We start from the raw sequence: 25,821 nt of genomic DNA on the forward strand, positions 1-25,821 counted from the left end.
CTAGCTTCAATTCAGTTGCTTGGGCTAGGTCACTTACTGGGTAAAAAGGTCACTTACTAGTTAACAGCCAGAACATGGGCAAATTCAAAACTGGATTGGAAATGTGAGATTCTCTTCCATTAAAAAGCAACATTGCAAATTAAGTTTTCAAATCCCTCTAATTAATGCAAAATCTTTTACACCCAAGATGCTAATTAAAATTGATTGTAATACATGATTTAAGTAAATTTGGTGGACGATATGCAGAGTTTGGTGAAATTTCAGTGCAAGCTTAATCATTTTGATGTTTAGAAGATAGAACCAGTGATTGACTACCACATTCCAGTGTATTTGAGGGCATTCCCTTTAGGGCTAGAAGAGTCAACGAAGCAATGATAGGTTCTGCTAATTGGCTCTAATGATTGGTGGAGAGATGAATGTGTAGGGCACAAACCGAATGAATGACATACTTCGGTCCTATATTCTAGTTAGATTTTGTGGCTTTTGCATGAATTGCATACAATTGTCGTGGTTGGGGGTGTGTTTTCTGAGCTGGGAAGCTAATTTGCTGATGTTTCGTTCCCTGTCTAAGTGACATCTTCAGGGCTTAGGAGCTTCCTATGAAACACTGCTGGACTGTGTCTTCTGGAATTTATTTGGTTCCATTCCTGCTGCTTCCAGGTACCAGTCCCAGTTGTTCATTGACCGAGAACCAATATACCGGCCACTACAATGTCCATGATTGAGTGCTATGCTTTGAGAAATTCTCTACTGTCCTATGTTTAGCTTGTCCTGTGATCATTATGTCATCCTAGTCAAATTTGTGGTCCTTGCCATCTGTGTGTATAGCTACTAGAGACAGGTGGCTAGTTGGTGTTTGTTTGTGGATGCGGATTGCTAGTTGTCTGCCTGTTTGCCCTATATAGTGTTTTGTGCAGTCTTTGCATGAAATTCTGTAAATTACATTTGTCTTGCATATCAGGTATAGGGCCACATGTCGTGGTGAGTTGTTGTCTGAGCATGGCTGTCAGTTCTGACGTTTTATTTAAATGTAAGGTAGCGTGGCTAGTGAGTTAGTTTGTGGTTTGTCCTTATCACATTGTGACATTGAGTTGTTGGGTGGGGAGTGATGAAGTAAATATTTTTAATGGATGCAAAATGAAACTAAATAAGAAAATAATTATGTCAATAAATTATTTATTCCAAGTTCTTCACAGCTGGAACAAAATTTATTAATAAAATTCAACTTAATCTGTATCAAACAGTCATCAGCAATAGGGGTCTCTTCAGAGTCTGGGCTGAATTGTATTTTTCTGCTGGTCGGTTAAAAGGTTGGGGGTGGTGGGCACAATAAATCCAGCAAGTGAACCTGCTTGCCCCAGTCCTCTCTGAAATTTTCTAGGTTTTGGTAAAAGAGCAGAGTGATCTGCCTTCTCCCCCCTATTGGAGCACTTAAATGATCAATTATTGGTGAGTATTAAACTGTTGTTTGGTGGTGAGTATCTATGCCTTTCAGGAAGCCTGGCAACTTTGCTATATGGGCCAGTGTCAGGCAAGGGAGTTGGGATGGGTATATTTTGTGAACCAGTGGGTGCTTAGATATACCCTGGTAAAGGTCAGTGCCCCTCCTACTCATTACCACAAAAGCCTCCTCCTGAGAACTTGAACCCCTTAATAAGATTCCCAGATTTGCTTGCCAGACTGGGCTCCTTAGTCATCAGGAACTGTAACATTTAACACAAGAACAAAGAAAATGACAGCATAGGAATAGGCCCTTTGGCCCTCCAAACTTGCGCCAATCCAGATTCTCTATCTAAACCTATTTAAGGGTCTGTATCCCTCTGCTCCCTGCCCATTCATGTATCTATCCAGATAAGTCTAAAATGATGCTATCGTGCCTGCCTGTACCACCTCCGTGTGTTACAGGCACCCACCACCCTCTGCATAAAGAACTTTCCATGCATATTTCCCTTAAACTTTTCCCCTCTCACCTTGAACTTTTTACTCCGAGTAACAGCAATTAAGGTTTGTCTAATATATTGTTTCAATTGCATGCATGACGCTATGATCTATTGCTATAAATTCTGTCTTACGATCCTGCTCCACAATTATCTGACGAAAGAGCGGCACTCTGAAAGTTAGTGCTTCCACATAAACCTGTTGGACTGGGGGCTCGGCAAGATGGTGGCGATTCTGTAGAACTGCTGTGGACAGCTCTGCCTAACAGCCAAGACACACTGATGTTTTTTGCCATCCCTGGCCAACTTATGTGGTTGGAATTATTAGTTTAAAACCTTACAGATCACATATTTGTTAATATTTGGGAGTGGGAAGGATGCCAAAGGGAAAAGGAGCAAACAAACAGCAACAGGGAGGACACTCCTTTGTAGCACCTACCACACCAGAGACTGCAGCAGCAGCAGCCTCTCCTGAAACCCCCAGGTACCTGACAGACTCACAGGAATTGGCTGCAGCAATGGAGAGACTTACCTTGAAAGTTGGGACTGCGATTGAGGAGATCTATGGGGAGATTCGTGTCCAGGTCCAACCTATTGCATCCATGCTGCAGAAGCATGAGCAGGAGATCCAGGGCCTCGGGGAGCAGCTGGAGGAGGTGCAGGGTTGAACTAAGGCCTCGGAAGCTGTGATGGAGTCCTCATCCAGTCAGGCCTTGCGAAACCATATTGGCAACCTCAAAAATCGAGGTCGGAGGATAAATTTCCGAATTGTTGGGCTCCTTGAAGGTGAGCAGCCAATCAGTTTCTTTGAAAACTGGCTGCCGAAGTTTTTGGGCCTTCACATCGAGTCCAGCAGGCTTCAGATTGAAAGGGTTTATCGGGTTACAGTGCACAGGTCAGGGCCGGTGCAGCATCCCTGCTCGGTCCTAGTGCACTTCCACTCATAAGGTCAAGCAAAAAGTCATAGAAGCTTCTAGATCCCTGGGAAAAGATCCGCAGGCACTGTTGTACAAGGGGTCAAAAATCATGTTTTTTCAGGATTGCTCTACAGCTGTAATTTGAAAGAGGAAGTCCTTCGATGAAGTTAAAAAGAGGCTGAGGAACCTGAGCATCCAGTACTCCATGAGATACCCCGGAGTGCTTCGTTTCAGCCACGAGGACTCAGTTTATACATTTGACTCAGCGGATAAAGCTAAAAACTTTGTGGACACTTTAAAATAGACATTGGCTTGAAGAATACGGTTAATGTTTGTTCTCTTTTCTATCTTTCCCCATGTTTTCTCTTTTTTTTTTATTCCTTTCTTTCTCCCTAATAATTTCCTTTTTGGAAAGGGGAAAAGACCTTGGAATAAGTTCTTTTTATTTTAATAACTGGATTTTCTGATGGGAATTTTTATGAATGTTCTTTGTTGTCTCTCTTTTTTTTTGTTTGTTCTGTTTCTCTTTTAGTCTCAAGTAGGGGTGACATGAAGCCAGGGATGGGTGGAGTGCTCATCCTGACTTTGTCATTTTCTGTTGATTTAAGGATCATCTCCTTGTTTTTTTTTCTGGCCTAAGGCTGGGGCACAGTCCGGGTTTGAAGGAGCTGTGAAGGAGGGGATGAGTAGAGTGAGTGCCCCCTATGGGCAGGGGGAAGTGTCTGCCATTCAAGGTTTATTAGTTGATTTTCTTTGTAGTTTTTTGGTAGTAATAGTTGTTTATAGTTATGATAGAATCAAAAAACTATATATACAAAAACAATTCTGAGTCTTTATTTACTTATGCTTGGCGCTTTGTAAGCAGAGTTCTCCCTCCGAGGGGTTCAATGGTCTCTGAAAGCGGATATGGCTAAATGTCTTATTAAATGGTGCACCTGGAACATTAAGGAAAGTCATTCGCCTGTTATAAGAAAAAACGTGCTTTTTAGCCTTAAGAGGGAAAGGGTTGATATCGCTTTGTTGCAGGAAACCCATCTTAATGATGGGGAACACCTAAAATTACAACAGGGGCGTTATGACCAGGTATTCTTTTCATCCTTTACTATTAAAAGTAGGGGAGTTGCGGTACTTATCCAGAAAAATCTGCCGTTCACATTATTTGAGCAGGTGAAAGATGAGCAGAGACCGTTTGTGATATTTAAAGCCCTGATAAATGGGGAGGAATATGGCATTTTAAATGTCTACTTCCCTCTGGCGCATCCCCTCAAATTTTTGAATAGTGCTTTCTCTAAGTTGAGTGCTTTTGGAACACGGCACATTATTATAGGGGTGGATTTTAATTGTCTTTTGGATCCGACAGTGGACAAGTTGCCTTGTGGGCCCCCAACAATTTCTTCGCAGGCCAAGCAGGTGGTTGACTTATGCAAGGAGTTGGGGCTGGTGGATATTTGGAGATGTCTGCACCCTACCACAGGGACTTCACCTTTTTTTCAAACCCACATAAATATCACATGAAGATTGACCTCTTTCTGGGTCCCTCAGCCCTTCTGCATTCGATTATGGGTTGTAAAATTAGGAATATAGCTATCTCTAATCACGCGGCAGTATATTTGGAGGTTAAGGGCAAAAGTGAAGGGCTAGGTTTGCAGCACTGGCATTTGGACCCTTTTCTCCTTACGGATTCCAAATTTGTGGAATACGTTTTGAAGGAGTTTCAGGAATTCTTGACTATCAACTCAGGCACGGCTAGTAGTCCATCTATGCTGTGGGAGACTGTTAAGGCCTTTGCTGGGGGATTAGCTATTTCCTATTCGGCTAGTCGGAAACAACAGAAGGAAGAACGGCAGTGTCTACTTGAGACACATTTTACGCGGCCTTTGGTGACTAAGCTACAGCGGATCATGGCCCTCCCGGCTGCCTTGAATTCAATACTGTCACAAAACGCAAATAAATAACTTGCTTTTGCTAGACAAAGGCTCTTCAAATATGGGGATAAGTCAGAGAAGTATTTAGCGTACCTAACTAGGAAAAAGTGTGCTCCCCAATCCATTACTGCAATCAGACAGCGCCGGGGTCCTTACATATGATGCTAAAAAAAGTAATGAGGCTTTTTGTAGCTTTTACTCTAAATTGTATCGGTCTGAAGGTTGCGAAGACAGGAGGGCTAAAATGGAGACCTTTTTTAAGAACCTGGACCTCCCAGGGGTAACCTTGGAACAGGCCTCTCCTTCATGCCCCTTGACAGTTCAGGAAATACAGGATGCAGCTAGGCAACTGCAGAATGGGAAAGTGCCTGGCCCTGATGGGTCTTCCGGGTGAGTTTTATAAGCAGTTTATAGGGATTCTGTCAGGGCCGATGTTGGAAATGTACAATCACTCAAGTATGCATGAATGCCTACCACCATCTTTGAGAGAAGCTAATATTTCCTTAATTCTTAAGAAGGGGAAGTTTCCTGACGATTGTGCCTCATACAGGCTCATTTCTCTAAGATCCTGGCACTGAGATTAGAAAGGGTGTTGCCCCATTTTATTAAAGAGGACCAGACAGGCTTTATAAGGGGCCGTTGGTTCCTTTGTCTGGCATCGTGGGTGGCCCCTCATCAAACTTACTAAATTGCAGTTGCCTAAAGGAGGGGGAGGAATTGATTTCCCAGACATCAGAAGGTATCAATTGAGTTCCCTGCTGTCCTTTGTCTGCGATTGGGTAGGTAATGATCCAAACTCAATATAGCTGAATATTGAGGCCTCCCAAGCAAAGTGCCCTCTTATTAACCTGTTGTTCATGGACAAGATGAGGACAATTATGGACCACTGCTGGAACCCCATTGTCATTAGTATAGTCAAGGCATGGAGGGCGATGCATCAGAGTGAGGGTTGTTTATCCAAGACTTTGCCACTTACACCTATAGTTGGCATGCCAGGGTTCCGACCAGGGTTGATGGACTCAGGGTTCAAACTATGGGCAGTGAGAGGAGTTTCTAGTTTGAGAGAATTGTTTGAGGGGGAGGTTATTATGTCTTTTGAGCAGCTGAGCTGCAAATACGGGTTACCCAGCAGAGATCTTTTCTATTTTTTTTCAGGTTAGGGATTTCATCCAGAAGAAGACTACGCTTCTCACTAAGCCCTATAAGCCCGATGCAGAGAGGTTGTTGCTACGTTCCACAAGCACCCTTTCGGTTAGTGACCTCTATTGCCTGCTGGGTGGCAGGGCCTGGCAGGACATTAACCGGTTATGTGAGGTCCGGGAGCAAGAGCTAGGAGTGGAGATCTCTTTTGAAACATGGGAGAACATATGGGAGAATATCCAAAAGATCTCAATCTTTAGGGTGTAGGTTTGCTCGGTGAACTGTAGGTTTGATATCCAGACGTTTCATTACCTGACTAGGTAACATCATCAGTGGCGACCTCCAAGTGAAGCAAAGCTGTTGTCTCCTGCTTTTTATTTATGTTTGTCCTGGATGGGGTTCCTGGGGTTTGTGGTGATGTCATTTCCTGTTTGTTTTCTAAGGGGTTGATGGATGGTATCTAGATCTATGTGTTTGTTTATGGCGTTGTGGTTAGAGTGCCAGGCCTCTAGGAATTCTCTGGCATGTCTTTGCTTAGCCTGTCCCAGGATAGATGTGGTGTCCTAGTCGCAATGGTTTTTTTGCTCCAAATTTAAAGTGCTTCCAATTAAATCTGTTGGACTATAACCTGGTGTTGTGTGATTTTCAACTGTACAAGGTTTAGAGGGAGTGGAACTCTTGAAATGCATCCAGGAGAGCTTTTTAAGTCAGTGTGTATATGTCTTAATCATATCCCCCTGCTGTCTTAGTCTTCTCTGCTTCAAGGAAATGAACTCCATTCTATATCAAGTCTTTTCATAACTGAAATTCTCCAGCCCAGGCAACATCTTGACAAATCTCCTCTATACCCTCTCCAGTACAATCACACCTTTGCTATAATGTGGATTCCAGAATGGAACACCATGCTCCTGCTATATGAAAATATGAAGGACGTAGATGGAATGGACAGCCGGAAACTTTTCCCCTTGGTGGTGGAAATCAGGGAGCATATAGATTTAAGGCGGGAGGCTTAGAGAGGATGTAAGGAAAGGATTTTTCACCCAGAGGGTGGTGGAAATCTGGAACTCACTGCCTGTAAGAATGATAAGAGTCAGAAACCTTCAACATTGATGAGGTATTTAAATATAAGCTTGCAATGCCATGGTATACAAGTTATGGAACAAGTGCTGGAAAATGGGATTTCATAGAATTCCTACAGTGTGGAAACAGGCTCTTTGGCCCACCGAAGAATAACCTACCCAGACGCATTCCCCAAACCTATTACTCTACATTTATCCCTGACTAATGTCCCTACCCTATACAGCCGTGGATACTTTGAGCAATTTAGCACGGCCAATTCACCTAACTTGCACATCTTTGGATTGTGAGAGGAAACCAGAGCACCAAGAGTTGGTTATTTTTGACTTGTGCTGACTCAATGGGCTGAAGGCCCTCAGCTGCACTGTAGACCTCTTATGATTTTTTGACTATTTGTGGGCCTTTGTGCATATCTGCATTGATTTTTTTTTCAAAAATATACTTTATTCACAAAAACTATCTTATGTAAACATAGTCATATAAGCAGTTTGGTTCTATATAGTGGCATATCAAGGAAACAAACAAATTTGGAGTTTGACTCTGACCAAACAAACCAAAGGCATCTCTTACTTGAACTATATTATATTTATATGCAGGAGAAAGTGGAGATTGCAAATGCTGGAGATCGGAGTCAAAAAGTGTGGTGCTGGAAAAGCACAGCCAGTTGGGCAGCATCTGAGGAATAGGAGAGTCAACATTTCAAACATAAGCTCTTCATCAGGAATAATGAAGCGCTTATGCTCAAAACGTTGACTCTCCTGCTCCTTGGATGCTGCCTGACCGGCTGTGCTTTACCAGCGCTCCACTTTTTGACTATATTTACATGCATTTGAGGCACTGGGAGTGTCCAATAATTAACTGAAGTAGAAGGACCTTAGTGCCTTGGCAGCAGCAGCCCTGACCCTTAGTGCATCCCACAGCACATAGGCCTGGATATTGGAATGTGCCAGTCTGTGACATATGGTCAGAGTCAATTCTTTGTCCTGGAAGATCAAGAACGTCTTTCACCTGGTTGACAGTCCTCCAGGTGCAGTCGATATTTGCCTTCTGGGGTGCAAACCACAGAGTTCTGCATCTCGGGCCTACATTGTCACTCTCCTGCAGTGATTGGATTCTATGGACAGAGATGGGATTTGCAGCAAGGCAATGATTTCAAAGCAGTACTTTTTTTGGAATAATATACTTTGGAGAAATTATTGTTCTTCCAAATCAAAGTTATGAATACATATAAACAGAGTTTGAATGAATAATATTTAAATTAACATTTAAATAAATACTTATCCAGTAAATGGGAATGAATCAGAATAATACAGAAATGTGACATGTGTGTAGGGTCACAGAGAAGGCGAATCTGATAGACATAATTGATGTGTTCATTGACCAATAGGGAATGGCGCAAATCGAGATAGGCGGGGATTGTGTGACAGCGGACCAATGGTAAAGGCAGGGAGGCGGGCTGTGGTTTGATTGACGGAGGCGGAGCGGCTGTGGGACCGGCAAGATGGCGGCGCGTGTGGTGGGAGGGCGAGAGAATGGACAGCCGCCTCTCCCTCCACCGGGGAATGGACGTGGGCCGGGGAAACTAACACCACCACCTCCTCAAGTGGTTATTGCCGCCGTTGGCGGTCAGGCCTCGAGTTGCCAGATGATTAGGCCGTCAGTCAGTGAGCTGAGCCGGGAGGTGCGGACCAATATCCTGTGCACGGTGAAGGGCTGCGGCAAAATCCTGCCGAACCCGCCGGCCCTCAGCATGCACCTGGTCAAATCACACAGGGTGCAGGTAGGTGCTCAACCACTGTCTCACTCCAGCACAGCAACCACACCCCCCCCATCCCGACCCCACGCCGCGACCCCCCCCCCCCCCCACTCCACATGACCACACACCCTGACCCCCAATCCCATCCTACCTCACCCCCTGAATCTCCCTGACCTGCCCTCCCCCCAAACGCCACCATCTGACCACCCACTCCTTGACCTCCCCCACTCCTTGACCTCCCCCACTCCTTGACCTCCCCCACTCCTTGATCCCCCCCCACTCCTTGACCCCCCCCCACTCCTTGACCCCCCCCACTCCTTGACCCCCCCCCCCACTCCTTGACCCCCCCCCACTCCTTGACCCCCCCCCACTCCTTGACCCCCCCCCCACTCCTTGACCCCCCCCACTCCGTGACCCCCCCACTCCGTGACCCCCCCACTCCGTGACCCCCCCCCACTCCGTGACCCCCCCCACTCCGTGACCCCCCCCACTCCGTGACCCCCCCCACTCCGTGACCCCCCCCACTCCGTGACCCCCCCCACTCCGTGACCCCCCCCCACTCCGTGACCCCCCCCACTCCTCCAAACCCCACCAACTGACCCCCCCAAAATCTACATCCAAACCCCATTGCCTAACGCCCCCAATCCCCAGACTCCACCCCTCTCTACCTGACCCCTACACCCCAAACCCTGACCCCCCACTCTGCAAAATCCACACCCTTCCCCCCCCACTCTGCAAACCTCAAACCACACCCCCTGACCCCCCCATACACCCAACCCCAAATCTCACTGCCTGACCCCCTACTCCCGCAAACCCCCACTCAAAACCCCACACTGAGGCACCTAACCCTGCCCCCACGCTCTTCCACCCCACCCCCGTGCTCTTCCACCCCCATATCCCTGGATCTTGTCTAACTGCACCTTCCCCCGTGCCCAAGCTCTCTCCTTCCCCAACCCCATCCCCAGGATCTTCTTCCTCTTCCTCCTCCTCCTCCTCCTCACCCCCCCCCCCCCCCCCCCCCCCCAAACCCTTCACCCCATTTTGCACCATTTCCCCGGATCAGCCTGAACACACCTCATTTATGTATGTATTTTAGTACGTGCAAACTCTTATGTTGTGTTGCATTTTTAGTCTCTCTGTTTAATCTGCACTAATGAGAAGATCGGTAACCCAAAAGTGTGTGTGAGAGAGACAGAGAAAGAAAAAGTGGAAATGTGCGTATAATGTGAGATGAGTACTGCAAAGAATTCTGGCTCTTCGGATCTGCACAATGTAGAATAGCTGGGCTGAATGACATATCTGTTTTTAAGTGATGAACATTTTCAGATAACAAATACCATTTTGTTCATTGTGCATTGTTTTTGCCCTATGAGAGGATGTTGCATTGCAACTCTAGACAATGGAGGAGAAAGTGAGGTCTGCAGATGCTGGAGATCAAAGTTGAAACTTTATTGCTGGAACAGCACAGCAGGTCAGGCAGCATCCAGGGAACAGGAGATTCGACGTTTCGGGCACAGGCCCTTCTTCAGGAATGAGCAGAGAGTGTTCAGCAGGAGAAGATGAAAGGTAGGGAGGAGGGACTTGGAGGAGGGGCGTTGGAAATGTGATAGGTGGAAAGAGGTCAAGGTGAGGGTGATAGGTCGGAGTAGGATGGAGGCGGAGAGGTCAAGAAGAAGACTGCAGGTCAGGAAGGCGGTGCCGGGCTGGAGGGATCCGGCTGAGACAAGGTGGGGGGAGGGGGGATGAAGAAACTGGTGAAGTCCAAGTTCATCCCCTGCGGTTGGAGGGTTCCCAGTCGGAAGATAAGACGCTCCTCCTCCGACCGTCGGGTTGTTGTGGTTTGGCGGTGGATGAGTCCAATGACCTGCATATCTTCGGTGGAGTGGGAGGGGGAGTTGAAATGCTGTGCTACAGGTTGGTTGGGTTGGTTCGTCCGGGTGGCCCAGAGGTGCTCTCTGAATCGCTCCGCAAGTAGGCGGCCTGTTTCCCCAATATAGAGGAGGCCACACCGGCTGCAGCGGATGCAGTAGATGATGTGGGTGGAGGTGCAGGTGAATCTGTGGCGGATATGGAAGTTTCCTTTGGGGCCTTGGAGAGAAGTGAGGGGGGAGGTGTGGGCGCAAGTGTTGCACCTCCTGCGGTTGCAAGGGAAGGTGCCGGGAGTGGAGGTTGGGTCGGTGGGGGGTGTGGATCTGACAAGGGAGTCGCAGAGGGAGTGGTCTCTACGGAAAGCTGATAGGGGAGGGGAGGGAAATATATCCTTGGTGCTGGGGTCTGTTTGGAGGTGGCGGAAGTGACGGCGGATGATGCGCTGTACATGGAGATTGGTGGGGTGGTAGGTGAGGACCAGTGGGGTTCTGTCCTGGTGGCGGTTGGAGGGGCGGGGCTCAAGGGCGGAGGAGCGGGAAGTGGAGGAGATGCGGTGGAGGGCACCATCGACCACGTCGGGGGGGAAATTGCGGTCCTTGAAGAAGGAGGCCATCTGTGTTGTACGTATTTTGAACTGGTCCTCCTGGGAGCAGATGCGGCGGAGACGAAGGAATTGGGAGAATGGGATGGCGTTTTTACAGGGGGCAGGATGGGAGGAGGTGTAGTCCAGGTAGCTGTGGGAGTCGGTTGGTTTGTAGTAGATGTCCGTGTTGATTCGGTCGCCTGAGATAGAAACAGAAAGGTCTAGGAAGGGGAGGGAGGAGTCCGAGACTGTCCAGGTGAATTTGAGGTCGGGGTGGAAGGTGTTAGTGTAGTGGATGAACTGTTCAACCTCCTCGTGGGAGCACGAGGTAGCGCCGATACAGTCATCAATGTAGCGAAGGAAAAGATGGGGGGTGGGGCCAGTGTAGTTGCGGAAGATGGATTGTTCCACATACCCTACGAAGAGGCAGGCACAGCTGGGGCCCATGCGGGTGCCCATGGCTACTCCTTTTGTTTGGAGAAAGTGGGAGGATTGGAAAGAAAAGTTGTTCAGGGTGAGGACCAGTTCGGTCAGTCGAAGGAGGGTGTCGGTGGAAGGGTACTGGGTGGTACGGCGGGAAAGGAAGAAGCGGAGTGCTTTGAGTACGGCACTCAAAGCACTCCGCTTCTTCCTTTCCCGCCCTCAAAGCACTCCGCTTCTTCCTTTCCCGCCGTACTCAAAGCACTCCGCTTCTTCCTTTCCCGCCGTACCACCCAGTACCCTTCCACTGACACCCTCCTTCGACTGACCGAACTGGTCCTCACCCTGAACAACTTTTCTTTCCAATCCTCCCACTTTCTCCAAACAAAAGGAGTAGCCATGGGCACCCGCATGGGCCCCAGCTATGCCTGCCTCTTCGTAGGGTATGTGGAACAATCCATCTTCCGCAACTACACTGGCCCCACCCCCCATCTTTTCCTTCGCTACATTGATGACTGTATCGGCGCTACCTCGTGCTCCCACGAGGAGGTTGAACAGTTCATCCACTACACTAACACCTTCCACCCCGACCTCAAATTCACCTGGACAGTCTCGGACTCCTCCCTCCCCTTCCTAGACCTTTCTGTTTCTATCTCAGGCGACCGAATCAACACGGACATCTACTACAAACCAACCGACTCCCACAGCTACCTGGACTACACCTCCTCCCATCCTGCCCCCTGTAAAAACGCCATCCCATTCTCCCAATTCCTTCGTCTCCGCCGCATCTGCTCCCAGGAGGACCAGTTCAAAATACGTACAACACAGATGGCCTCCTTCTTCAAGGACCACAATTTCCCCCCCGACGTGGTCGATGGTGCCCTCCACCGCATCTCCTCCACCGCATCTCCTCCACTTCCCGCTCCTCCGCCCTTGAGCCCCGCCCCTCCAACCGCCACCAGGACAGAACCCCACTGGTCCTCACCTACCACCCCACCAATCTCCATGTACAGCGCATCATCCGCCGTCACTTCCGCCACCTCCAAACAGACCCCAGCACCAAGGATATATTTCCCTCCCCTCCCCTATCAGCTTTCCGTAGAGACCACTCCCTCCGCGACTCCCTTGTCAGATCCACACCCCCCACCGACCCAACCTCCACTCCCGGCACCTTCCCTTGCAACCGCAGGAGGTGCAACACTTGTGCCCACACCTCCCCCCTCACGTCTCTCCAAGGCCCCAAAGGAAACTTCCATATCCGCCACAGATTCACCTGCACCTCCACCCACATCATCTACTGCATCCGGTGTGGCCTCCTCTATATTGGGGAAACAGGCCGCCTACTTGCGGAGCGATTCAGAGAGCACCTCTGGGCCACCCGGACGAACCAACCCAACCAACCTGTAGCACAGCATTTCAACTCCCCCTCCCACTCCACCGAGGATATGCAGGTCATTGGACTCATCTACCGCCAAACCACAACAACCCGACGGTCGGAGGAGGAGCGTCTTATCTTCCGACTGGGAACCCTCCAACCGCAGGGGATGAACTTGGACTTCACCAGTTTCTTCATCCCCCCTCCCCCCACCTTGTCTCAGCCGGATCCCTCCAGCCCGGCACCGCCTTCCTGACCTGCAGTCTTCTTCTTGACCTCTCCGCCTCCATCCTACTCCGACCTATCACCCTCACCTTGACCTCTTTCCACCTATCACATTTCCAATGCCCCTCCTCCAAGTCCCTCCTCCCTACCTTTTATCTTCTCCTGCTGAACACTCTCTGCTCATTCCTGAATAAGGGCCTGTGCCCGAAACGTCGAATCTCCTGTTCCCTGGATGCTGCCTGACCTGCTGTGCTGTTCCAGCAATAAAGTTTCAACTCTAGACAATTGCTCTTTTGGAGACCCAGCACAGCCTTGATATGTTGAATGTAACGTTTGTGATTTCAGTTTTTAGATTAAAAGGGACAGTGGTCAGTATCCACAATAAGGCTTTTCATTTGGTAAATGAAGCTTAAATCTATTTCTCCAAGTTGTCACATTGATAAAGAGAGCATTGGTTTAGAATGTCCAAACCAAGAGGGAAGTTCTGTGTTTTCGTTATATTTAATTTGGATGTGAAGTGACTTTCCATAAGTAGTGTTAGAAATGGAATTAGTGATAGCATTTTTGAAAGGGGTGGGTAAATATTTGTGAAGAAAATTAGAAAGGAAGAAATGTGTTGCTTAGCTACTAACCATTGCTGGTATGTAAGAAATAAGCTGAAGAGTATCACTGCATGTTATAAGCTGTTGTCATTTGCAAAGAAAAACCCTGCATGTTATGAATCTACAAATTTAGATCAGGAAGCATTTGAATTAAGTGTCTAATTGGTATTGCTGCAATAATAGGGTTGTAGCAGTTTTTGTGTGTTTGTGCTGAGCAGAGGAAAATAATCAGCTAAAATTCCTACCAGTCTGTATTCTGTGATCTCTGACGTGTGGTAAAATATGTGGTAATCACAGGTTTAAAAAAATGTGTGCTCATGTTAGTTATTTGAAGCTGAAAGGGGGTTCTAGTTGCGACACTTATTGGAATGTTGTTCACAGCGATAAAACTGGACATCTCAAAATGAGGAATTGCTGTTATTTAATTTGACTGTAGCACTTAATATAAATGCACATGGTATTATTTTCCACTGTCTGGTCTCCCCTGCAGTGATGAAGGTGCTGAATCTTTGCTCATTTGAGCTTTTGTCATTTCAACTGAAAAAGGGGTGGAGGAAAATAGCTCTGACTGCATAGGAAGGTGATTCCTTAGCTTTTTAAAATAAAGGTTTGTTGAGTGAGTAATATCCAATTGAGTGTGTATTAGTTTATCATTTCTGATGTTTTCAAGGAAATGGTTGACTACCGCATTACTTGAAATGTGAACTCAATAGCAATTCAAAAGCCTAATATTTCCCCCATTAAGAGACTTAAAAACGGTCATTTCTGGAAACTGCTTTATGAAAGACCATCAGCCTATTTAGTTTCAAGAGCATATTGTAAGATTGTTTAGTTAAAAGCTTGCATTCATAAATTCAAGCATTTAATGGGCTCTCCCTGTGCGAATTAATTTTATATGTTTCAATTTAGCAGCCTGAAAGCAATCTGTTTCCGAAGGTGGCATTTTAAATGTACTCTTTATAATATTAAAAGCTGTTAAAGTTGCTGTAATATTACTAATTATAGTAGAATTGAACAATTATGGCATTATTTTGTTTTAAACATCTTTGTTTTCAAATTAAAGTCCAATTTTATTTTGTGCACCAAAGCATTGTAAATTTAAATAGAGAAGCAATGAAAGTTTGGGATATCTTGAGTTTGATAATACAGTAGTTTTGTATCAAACTGGAATGACTTTTTAATTTAACCTATTTTTCTCATCAATCTATTCAGATTATGGAACACCTCTGGAGCAGGTGGAATTTGAACGTAAGCCTCTTAGTTCAGGGATAGTGACACTATCACTGTGCCATAAAAGAACTCTTGAAATGTCATTTATAGTGGGTTGTGCAGATGGGTTTCAGGAGCTGCTTGTTTTTATGGGGTATGGTTGTTGCTGACAAGGCCTTATGGCCATCCCTAATTGCCTTTTGAGCTAAGTGGTGTGTGAGGCCATTTTAGTGCCCTTGGGAATTTCTAGTCATGCTTTAATAATAACTGAACGTAGTTACCCAAAACAATTCTATTTTGTATGAACAAAATACATTTTAAATTGATTGATTGAAGTTCGCATTTAGTCTGCATTCTGATCTAGAAAAGGTGATTTATTGGAAGCATTTTTTTAATATTATTAAGAATATCTTTGTTTGTGAGGTGTCATAAATGTTGCAGGGCTGAAGAAGAACACTGTGGTCAGTGACCCTGGACGCAACCATATAGAGAAAAAGTTTGTTTGATTTATTGGTATTTACTTCAATTCCAGGACTGCAGCATTAATCCAACAATTAAGAAGGATCTGAAGTCATCTGTTCAGAAACTGTATTGCTGCCCCATTGAAGGTTGTCCAAGAGGACCGAACAGACCGTTTACCCAGTTTTCCCTTGTTAAGCAGGTAAGTGCTACTGACCTGCAATCCCAATTGTTCGTGTCGCATGATGCATGGTTCACAGTGGACAGGCAACCACTTTTAATATGGTTGTCTGATTGATCAGTTGGTGAGTAGACGTGTTTTCTCCGGGCCAATGTTTATCCTTCAAACAAAAAAAATGGTATTTCTAGTCATTATAGCCTTACTGATTCTGGGAGGAGTTGTATGTAAATTGGCTCTTTCATATCTTTCCTGCGTTGCAACAGTGACTACACTTCAAGGAATGACCTAATTGGCGTTAAGTTTGCCAGAGTTTCTTTATGCTCTTGGATGCAGTTTCAGTTGACATATGTCTCTTTTGGATATGGGTTTATGATCAGTTGAGTGCAGCAGAGGTCATAGAGATGTACAGCATGGAAACAGACCCTTCAGTCCAACTCGTCCATGCTGACCAGATATCCTAACCCAATCTAGTCCCACCTGCCAGCACCTGGCCCATATCCCTCCAAATCCTCGTTATTCATATACCCATCCAAATGCCTTTTAAATGTTGTAGTTGAACCAGCCTCCACCACTTCTTCTGGCAGCTCATTCCATACACGTACCATCCTCTGCGTGAAATAGTTGCCCCGTAGGTCTCTTTTTATATCTTTCCCCTCTCACCCCAAACCTATGTCCTCTAGTTCTGGACTCCCCCACACCAGGGAAAAGACTTTGTCTATTTATCCTATCAATGCCCCTCATAATTTTGTAAACCTCTGTAAGGTCACTCCTCAACCTCCGACACACCAGGGGAAACAGCCCCAGCCTGTTCAGCCTCTCCCTATAGCTCAAATCCTCCAACTCTGGCAACATTCTTGTAAATCTTTTCTGAACCCTTTCAATTTTCACAGCATTCTTCCGATAGGAAGGAGACCAGAATTACATGTGATATTCCAACAGTGGCCTAACCAATGTCCTATACAGCTGCAACATGACCTCCCAACTCCTGTACTCAATACTATGACCAATAAAGGAAAGCATACCAAACGTCGCCTTCACTATCCTATCTACCTGCTACTCTACTTTCAAGGAGTTATGAACCTGCACTCCAAGGTCTCTTTGTTCAGCAACACTCAGGAGGACCTTGCCATTAAGTGTATAAGTGCTGCTAAGATTTGCTTTCCCAAAATGCAGCACCTCGCATTTATCTAAATTAAACTCCATCTGCCACTTCTCAGCCCATTGGCCCATCTGATCAAGATCCCATGGTAATCTGAGGTAACCTTCTTCACTGTCCACTGCACCTCCAATTTTGGTGTCATCTGCAAACTTACTTACTATACCTCTTATGCTGACAACCAAATTATTTATATAAATGATGAAGGTTGTGGACCCAGCACTGAGCCTTGTGGCACTCCACTGGTCACAGGCCTTCAGTCTGAAATACAACCCTCCACCACCACTCTCTTCTACCTTTGAGCCAGTTCTGTATCCAAATGGCTAGTTCTCCCTGTATTCCGTGAGATCTAACCTTGCTCCCCAGTCTCCCATGCAGAACCTTGTTGAATGCCTTACTGAAGTCCATATAGATCGCATCTACTGCTCTGCCCTCTTGGTTACTTCAAACAACTCAATCAAGTTTGTGAGACATGATTTCCCACACACAAAGCCATGTTGACTATACCTAATCAGTCCTTTCTTTTCTAAATACATGTACATCCTGTCCCTCAAGATGCCCTCCAACAACTTGCCCAACACTGACTTTAGGCTCGCTGGTCTATAGTTCCCTGGCTTGTTCTTGCTACCTTTTCTTAAACAGTGGCACCACGTTAGCCAACCTCCAGTTTCCGGCACCTCATCTGTGACTATCGATGATACAGATATCTCAATAAGAGGCCAGCAATCACTTCCTTAGCTTCCCACAGAGTTCTCGGGTACATCTGATCAGGTTCTGGGGATTTATCCACTTTTATACATTTCATGACTTCCAGCACTTCCTCCTCTGTAATATGGACATTTTGCAAGTTGTCACCATCTATTTCCCCACAGTCTATATCTTCCGTATCCTTTTCCATAGTAAATACTGTTGCAAAATACTCATTTACTATATTTCCCCATTTTCTGCAGCTCCACACAAAGACCGCCCTGCTGATCTTTGAGGGGCCCTATTCTCTCGCTAGTTACACTTTTGTCCTTGTGTATTTGTAAAAACCCTTTGGATTCTCCTTAACCCTATTTGCCAAAGCTATCTCATGTCCCCTTTTTGCCCTCCGGATTTTCCTTTTAAGTATACTCCTACTGCCTTTATCCTCTTTTAAGGATTCACTCGATCTATCCTGTCTATACCTGCTATATGCATCCTTTTTCTTAACCAAACCCTCAATTTCTTTAGTCATCCAGCATTCCCTATACCTACCAGCCTTTTCTTTCACCCTGACAGGAATATACTTTCTCTGGACTCCTGTTATCTCATTTCTGAAGGCTTCCCGTTTTCCAGCCATCCCTTTATCTGTGAACATTTGCCTCCATTCAGCTTTTGAAATTTCTTGCCTAATACCGTCAAAATTAGCCTTCCTCCAATTTAGAACTTCAACTGTTAGATCTGGTCTATCCTTTTCCATCACTATTTTAAAACTAATAGAATTATGGTCGCTGGCCCCAAAGTGCTCCCCCACGGACACCTCAGTCACCTGCCCTGCCTTATTTCCCAAGAGTAGGTCAAGTTTTGCACCTTCTCTCATAGGTACATCCACATACTGAATCAGAAAACTTTCTCCTTTTTTGGTCAGAGTACAGGAGTTGGGAGGTCATGTTGCAGCTGTATAGGACATTGGTTAGGCCACTGTTGGAATATTGCATGCAATTCTGGCCTCCTTCCTATCGCCAAAAATATGTTTGAAATTTGAAAGAACTGGAGGGCATAGGTTTAGGGTGAGAGGGGAAAGATATAAAAGAGACCTACGGGGCAACATTTTCATGCAGAGGGTGGTATGTGTATGGAATGAGCTGCCAGTCCTGTCCATCCCTGAATGTTTGAGGCTTCGGTGTTTTGCATTGATCATTGATGTTTTGCCATACCTTTTTAGACCTAATTGGGAAATGATATTTTAGCTGGTGATTTCCGAACTTTCCTTTATTGACCCCTTACTCTGAGATTATGCTGTCTGGTTCCACGGGAAAAACATATCTACCCTGTTAAGTTCCCTAAGAATCTTGTATGTTTCAATAAGATTGCATCTCGTTCTTCTGAGCTCCAATGAGTACAAACCCAACCAGTGAAAGCTGTCCTCATAAAACAGTTCCTCCATAATTGTGATTAACTTAGTGAACCTTCTCTGAACTGTTTCTGTAGCCAGTATATCTCTCTTGTTCAGGATATTCGAGGTGTAATCTCAAGAGACTGGAATTTGAGGAGATCTGAGTTCTCACAGGGTTGTATGATTGTAGGAGGCTATGTTATGGAGATTGGGATTGATGAGACCGTGGAGGTACTTTTTTTTTTCAAACAAGAGTGAAACTTTTAATATTCCATTGCAGGTATAGAATTGAGCATGGGGTGCTGTCTGATTAAGATTTAGTGCATTGTAGGATGTGGCAACAGAATTTTCAAAGATGAAGTAGGGTGGAAAATCAGTCAACCAGGCATGGATTAGAATGGCCAAGTCTGGATGTAACAAAGATATGGATGAGTGCTTTACTCAGTCAAGATTACCCATTCACTTTCCATATTCTAATTTAAGATGCCTTTTGTCATTTTCTTGTTTCCTAGCACTTTATGAAAATTCATGCTGAAAAGAAACATAAATGTGACAAATGTAGTAACTCATATGGCACGGAATGGGACTTGAAACGACATGCTGAGGATTGTGGGAGGATCTTTCAGTGCACTTGTGGGTGTCCTTATGCCAGCAGACCAGCACTGCTGTCTCACATTTACAGAACTGGACATGAAATCCCTGCTGAGCACCGGTGAGTAAATGATCTACTAAACATCCTCCAGGTAGGCTGAAGTGTTCATTTAAAGGGTTTTCATGTGGCATGCCACCAGATCTGCTGTCGTGCAAATTATTCAAGCTATTGTTTTTAAATAATAGACATCACGTCAAAACCATTCTGACTATTAACAAGTCTTTAACATGGAGGAGCCTTGTCTGGTGTTTACACTGTCTTCTGAGCACCAACTCATCTAAAGTATTGACTTTTTGAGCAAGCTGTGGAGTTGAAAAGTGTTAATTGCTCGATGCCACTTGAACATACAGGTGGACTGTAGTTCCATTCAACCTATACGTGCTAATGTTGTGCTCTTACAATACTTCCAACCTCTTAAATATTTGGGAGCAGCTCAACGTAAAATGTAGAAAATATATTTCTATTTTCAGTTAACACCATACAAAGGTGGTTTCAAACTTATGTAGACAGGCAGAAGGCTGCAAGAATACAGCGAGCTAGGCAGCATTAGGAGGTGCAGAAATCGACATTTCGGGTGTAACCCTTCAGGTCCTGGTCCTGAAGAAGGGTTGCATCCAAAACGTCGACTTCTGTACCTGATGCTGTCTGGCTTGCTATCTTCTTCTGGCTTTCTGCCTGTTTACTTTGGATTCCAGCATCTGCAGTTTTGTTTTTGTTTCAAACTTGTGTAACATTGTCATTCCTCTTTACTCAGCTGGACACCCTTTCTTAAGTCAAAGTGTGGTGCTGGAAAAGCACAGCAGGTCAGGCAGCATCTGAAAAGCAGGAGAGTCAACGTTTTGGCCATAAGCTTCCTCATGAAGGGCTTATGCCTGAAACGTTGATTCTCCTGCTCTTCAGCTGCTTTTTCAAACTTTTCCAGCGCATCACTTTTCGACTCTCCAGCATCTGCTGTCCTCACTTTCACCTTTTTTAAAGAAAAAGCCTGTATGGAGAGATGATCTGCAAACCGATGCACAAAAGAGATGGCGTTACTCATGCTCACTGTAACATCTCACCCCTAAATTTACCACAATCAAGTAATAGATGAATTGTTAATGTTCTGCAAAATTTTTTAGATCCTGGAAATGTTCCTCAGGCTGGAAAGTAACCGATATGATTCCTCTATTCAAGAAAGGAGAGAGGCAGAAAACTGTAGGCAGGTTTGGGTAAATCGTCAAAATTAATTGTTTGAGGCTATTGTTGGAGACTAAAAACTGAAGATCATTAGAAGGAGTTGAGTGGTGCTGGAAAAGCACAGCAGGTCAGGCAGCATCCGAGGAGCAGGAGAATCGACGTTTTGAGCAAAAGCCCTTCATCGGATGCTGTGCTTTTCCAGCACCACTCTAATCTTCAGCATCTGCAGTCCTCACTTTTGCCTATTGGAAGGAGTTGGTATGGCTTTGTGAAAGTGAAATCATGTCTAATCAGTTTATTGGAGTTCTTTGAAGGGGTAGCATATGCTCGTGATAAAGGGAAACCTGTATTGTATTGTATTTAATTTCCAGAAGGCAATGTGCCATAGGAGTTATTGTACACAGTATGCGCTTATGGTGTAGGAGGAAGCAAATTAGCATGGATAGAGGATTGGCTGGCAGAAAACAGAATGTGTTTGGGTTTTGGTCTGATTAGCAGAATGTGAAGAATGGAGTTCCCACAGGGGTCTGTGCTGCAATGGAGGCCTTTTTTTTCTTTCAGTAACTTGGATGAGGGGATGAAAGGCAAGATAGCTAACTTTGCAGATGATACTTTGCTTTTTAAATTTGTATGTTGTGACGAGGCGCAAAGAGATTGTAGACCAATGTAGATACGTTGAGTTGGTAGGCAAACACCTGGTGAATGGAGGAAAGTGGAGGAAAATTCAAAATTGTTTTGAAAGGAATAAGTTTAAAAACTGGAGTATTACCTAAATGGAGAATGTGCAAAATTCCAAGGTGCAGAGGGATTTGGGTGTTCTCCTGTATGAGTCACTAAAGGTTAACATGAAAGTACTACAACTGAGTAAGGCCCAATGGGATGCTTTCCTTTGATATTTTAAATTAACTTAAAACTAAGAATGTTATGCTTCATTTGTATAGGCTCCTTATGTAAGCATGAATGTAAATATATTGGAAGTTGTTCACAGGATGTTCACATAATCCTATAAATTGATATAGGATTAAGCAGGTTGTCTCGTGATGAAATATTGGACAAGTTGGGATTGTTTCCACTGAGGTTTAGAATGATGAGTAACGTGATTGACATATTATAACATTCTGAACAGTGTTAAGGTGGATGTGGAAAGGACCCTGCTCCACCTGTAAGACAGTGGAGGTGGAATCATTTTAATATTTTTAAGATGGAGGTAGAGACCTGTACTTTTGTCTCCAGCAGGGTGTTGTACCTGATAAGATAATGAACATAGAACATAGAAGAATACAGCGCAGTACAGGCCCTTTGGCCCTCGATGTTGCGCCGATCCAAGCCCACCTAACCTATACTAACCCACTATCCTCCATATACCTATCCAATGCCCGCTTAAATGCCCATAAAGAGGGAGAGTCCACCACTGCTACTGGCAGGGCATTCCATGAACTTACGACTCGCTGAGTGAAGAACCTACCCCTAACTTCAGTCCTATATCTACCCCCCCTTAATTTAAAGCTATGCCCCCTTGTAATACCCGACTCCATACGCGGGAAAAGGTTCACACTGTCAACCCTATCTAACCCCCTAATCATCTTGTACACCTCAATCAAGTCACCCCTAAACCTTTTCTCGAATGAAAACAGCCCCAAGTGTCTCAATCTTTCCTCATACGATCTTCCTTCCATACCAGGCAACATCCTGGTAAACCTCCTCTGCACCCGTTCCAGTGCCTCCACATCCTTCCTATAGTATGGCGACCAAAACTACACACAATATTCCAGATGCGGCCGCACCAGAGTCTTATACAACTGCATCATGACCTCAGGACTCCGGAACTCAATTCCTCTACCAATAAAAGCCAGTACGCCATATGCCTTCCTCACTGCACTATTTACCTGGGTGGCAACTTTCAGAGATCTGTGTACATGGACACCAAGATCCCTCTGCTCATCCACACTACCAAGTATCCGACCATTAGCCCAGTACCCCATCTTTTTGTTTTTCTTCCCAAAGTGAATCACCTCACACTTAGCTACATTGAATTCCATTTGCCACCTTTCTGCCCAGCTCTGCAGCTTCTCTATATCCTGCTGTAACCTGCCACATCCTTCCTCACTGTCAACAACTCCTCCGACTTTCGTATCATCCGCAAACTTGCTCACCCAACCTTCTAACCCCTCTTCCAGGTCATTTATAAAAATGACAAACAGCAATGGTCCCAAAACAGATCCTTGCGGAACACCGCTAGTGACGGCACTCCATGAAGAAACTTTGCCATCAACTACTACCCTCTGTCTTCTTCCATCCAGCCAATTCCTAATCCAAACCTCCAACTCACCCTCAATGCCATATCTCCGTATTTTCTGCAGTAGCCTACCATGGGGAACCTTATCAAACGCCTTACTAAAATCCATATATACCACATCTACCGCTTTCCCCTCATCAACCTCCTTCGTCACCTTTTCAAAGAATTCAATAAGGTTTGTGAGGCACGACCTGCCCTTCACAAAACCATGCTGACTATCCTTGATCACATTATTCCTATCCAGATGTGCATAAATCCTATCCCTTACAATTCTCTCTAAGGCTTTGCCCACAACAGAAGTGAGACTCACCGGCCTATAGTTACTAGGGTTATCCCTACTCCCCTTTTTGAACAAGGGAACCACATTTGCTATCCTCCAGTCTTCTGGCACTACTCCAGTAGACAAAGAGGACATAAAAATCAAGGCCAATGGCTCTGCAATCTCCTCCCTTGCTTCCCAGAGAATCCTAGGATAAATGCCATCAGGCCCAGGGGACTTATCTATTTTCACCTTTTCCAGGATTTCCAACACCTCTTCTCTACATACCTCAAAGCTATCCATTCTACTTATTTGTGACTCAGTATTCACATCGACGACAATGCCCAGTTCCTGAGTAAATACTGAAGAAAAGTATTCATTCAGTGTCTCCCCAATCTCTTCCGCCTCCACACGCAACTTCCCACTACTATCCTTGACTGGACCTATTCCTACCCTAGTCATTCTTTTATTCCTAACATACCTATAGAAAGCCTTAGGGTTTTCCCTAATCCTACCGACTAAGGACCTTTCATGTCCCCTCCTTGCTGCTCTTAGCTCTCTCTTCAGGTCCTTCCTGGCTACCCTATAACTCTCAATCGCCCCAATTGAACCTTCACGTCTCATCTTGAGATAAGCCGCCCTCTTCCATTTAACAAGGGATTCCAATTCCTTATTAAACCACGGCTCCCTCGCACGACCCTTTCCTCCCTGCCTGACAGGTACATAATTATCAAGGACACTCAATAGTTGCTCCTTGAACAAGCTCCACATATCATTTACACTCTTGCCTTGGAGTCTACTTTTCCAAGCCACACATCCTAAGTCATGCCTCACCGCATCATAATTTCCCTGACCCCAGCTATAACTCTTGCCCTGTAGTACACACTTATCCCTCTCCATCACGAGTGTAAAAATCACCGAATTATGGTCACTATCCCCAAAGTGCTCACCTACCTCTAATTCTAACACCTGGCCTGGTTCGTTACCCAGAACCAAATCCAGTATGGCCTCACCTCTTGTTGGCCTGTCTACATATTGTGTCAGGAAACTCTCCTGCACACATTGAACAAACACTGACCCATCTATCGAACTTGAGCTATAGCTTTCCCAATCAATATCAGGAAAGTTAAAGTCCCCCATAACAACCACCCTATTACTGTCACTCATCTCCTGAATCACCTTCCCTATCCTTTCTTCAATGATTCTAGGACTATTAGGAGGCCTGTAAAAGACTCCTAACAGGGTGACCTCACCTTTCCTATTCCTAACCTCAGCCCAAACTACCTCAGATGGCAAGTCCTCATCCATCGTCCTTTCCACCACTGTAATACTATCTTTGACAAGCAATGCCACACCTCCCCCTCTTTTACCCCCACCTCTGACCCTACTAAAACATTTAAATCCTGGAACCTGCAACAGCCAATCCTGTCCCTGTTCTAGCCATGTCTCCGTAATAGCCACAACATCGAAGTCCCAGGTACCAACCCACGCTGCAAGTTCACCTACCTTATTTCGTATACTTCTTGCATTGAAGTATACACACTTCAAGCCACTTTCCTGTTTACAGGCACCCTCCTTGGAAATTGATGCCATGTTCCTAACCTCCCTACACTCCAGGCCCTGCACCCTGAAGCTACAATCTGGGTTCCCATGCCCCTGCAGAGTTAGTTTAATCTCTTAATGCTTAAGAGATCTCTTGTAACATAAAAACTGAGCATGGATATGGTAACATTTAAAGATCCAAGTGGATATATTACATGTAATACATCCTTGTGTAGCAAATTCACATTCCTCAAGCACAGTTTACAGGGCTAACATTAAGCTCTTACTCTACTGGAACCTGTTGCTCTCTTGTAGGGTAATGCTTTACAAGTGATTTGAAGTAATATGAAGTGTGAGATCTTAATATCCTCAAGTCACATTCTATAATGTAGTTAGGGGAGATGGAGACTTTGGTAAATGTCGCTGAACAGCAATCCAGAGTCCCAGGCTAAAGCTCTGGAGATTTTGGATCAGATGCACCATTGGCAGATAGTGAAATTTGAATTCAGTAAAAATCTGAAATTAAAATCACCAGCTTTTGATTTTAATTTCAGATTTTTACTGAATTCAAATTTCACTGGCCATATAATTGTCAGAAAATCCATATGGTTTGCTAATATTATTTGGGAAGGAAATCTGCTGTCCTTGGCCAGTCTGGCCTACATGTGAAGAAGACCCACATCATTATAGTTGACTGTTAACTGCCCTCTGAACAGTTGGGGAACGGCAATAAATGCTGTTCTAGCTAGTGACATCCAGGTCCCATAAGTTAATTAGGAACAAGTGAAATGAGCACGTTTTTATTTAAAGCTATCCTGGCATGCTGACTGTGATACACAGCACAGCAGACTTCTGTTAAGCAAGAGAATCAAAGGTTATTGAGTGCAAATGGGAGTGTAGAATTCAAAACACAAACTTATTGAATAGTTGAGCAGGTTAGACAGGCTTAATAATTTACATTTGCTCCTGATTTATAAGTTCGTAT

General features: G+C 45.1%; 1 protein-coding gene across 1 annotated transcript in view; it reads left to right on the forward strand.

The window, feature by feature from the left end:
* The first annotated feature begins 8,497 nt into the window (after positions 1–8,497).
* The window catches only part of atmin (ATM interactor), a 31,449-nt gene continuing 14,125 nt past the window's right edge, over positions 8,498–25,821 (forward strand). The window contains exons 1-3 of the mRNA XM_043706584.2: positions 8,498–8,776; positions 15,568–15,696; positions 19,424–19,623. Of these exons, the coding sequence (XP_043562519.2) occupies positions 8,498–8,776; positions 15,568–15,696; positions 19,424–19,623 (608 nt within the window). The remainder of the gene's footprint in view (positions 8,777–15,567; positions 15,697–19,423; positions 19,624–25,821) is intronic.

Source organism: Chiloscyllium plagiosum, unplaced genomic scaffold (assembly GCF_037043375.1).
Source record: "Chiloscyllium plagiosum isolate Xiang-an unplaced genomic scaffold, Cpla_swu_hap1 HiC_scaffold_17, whole genome shotgun sequence".
Lineage (NCBI taxonomy): Eukaryota > Metazoa > Chordata > Chondrichthyes > Orectolobiformes > Hemiscylliidae > Chiloscyllium > Chiloscyllium plagiosum.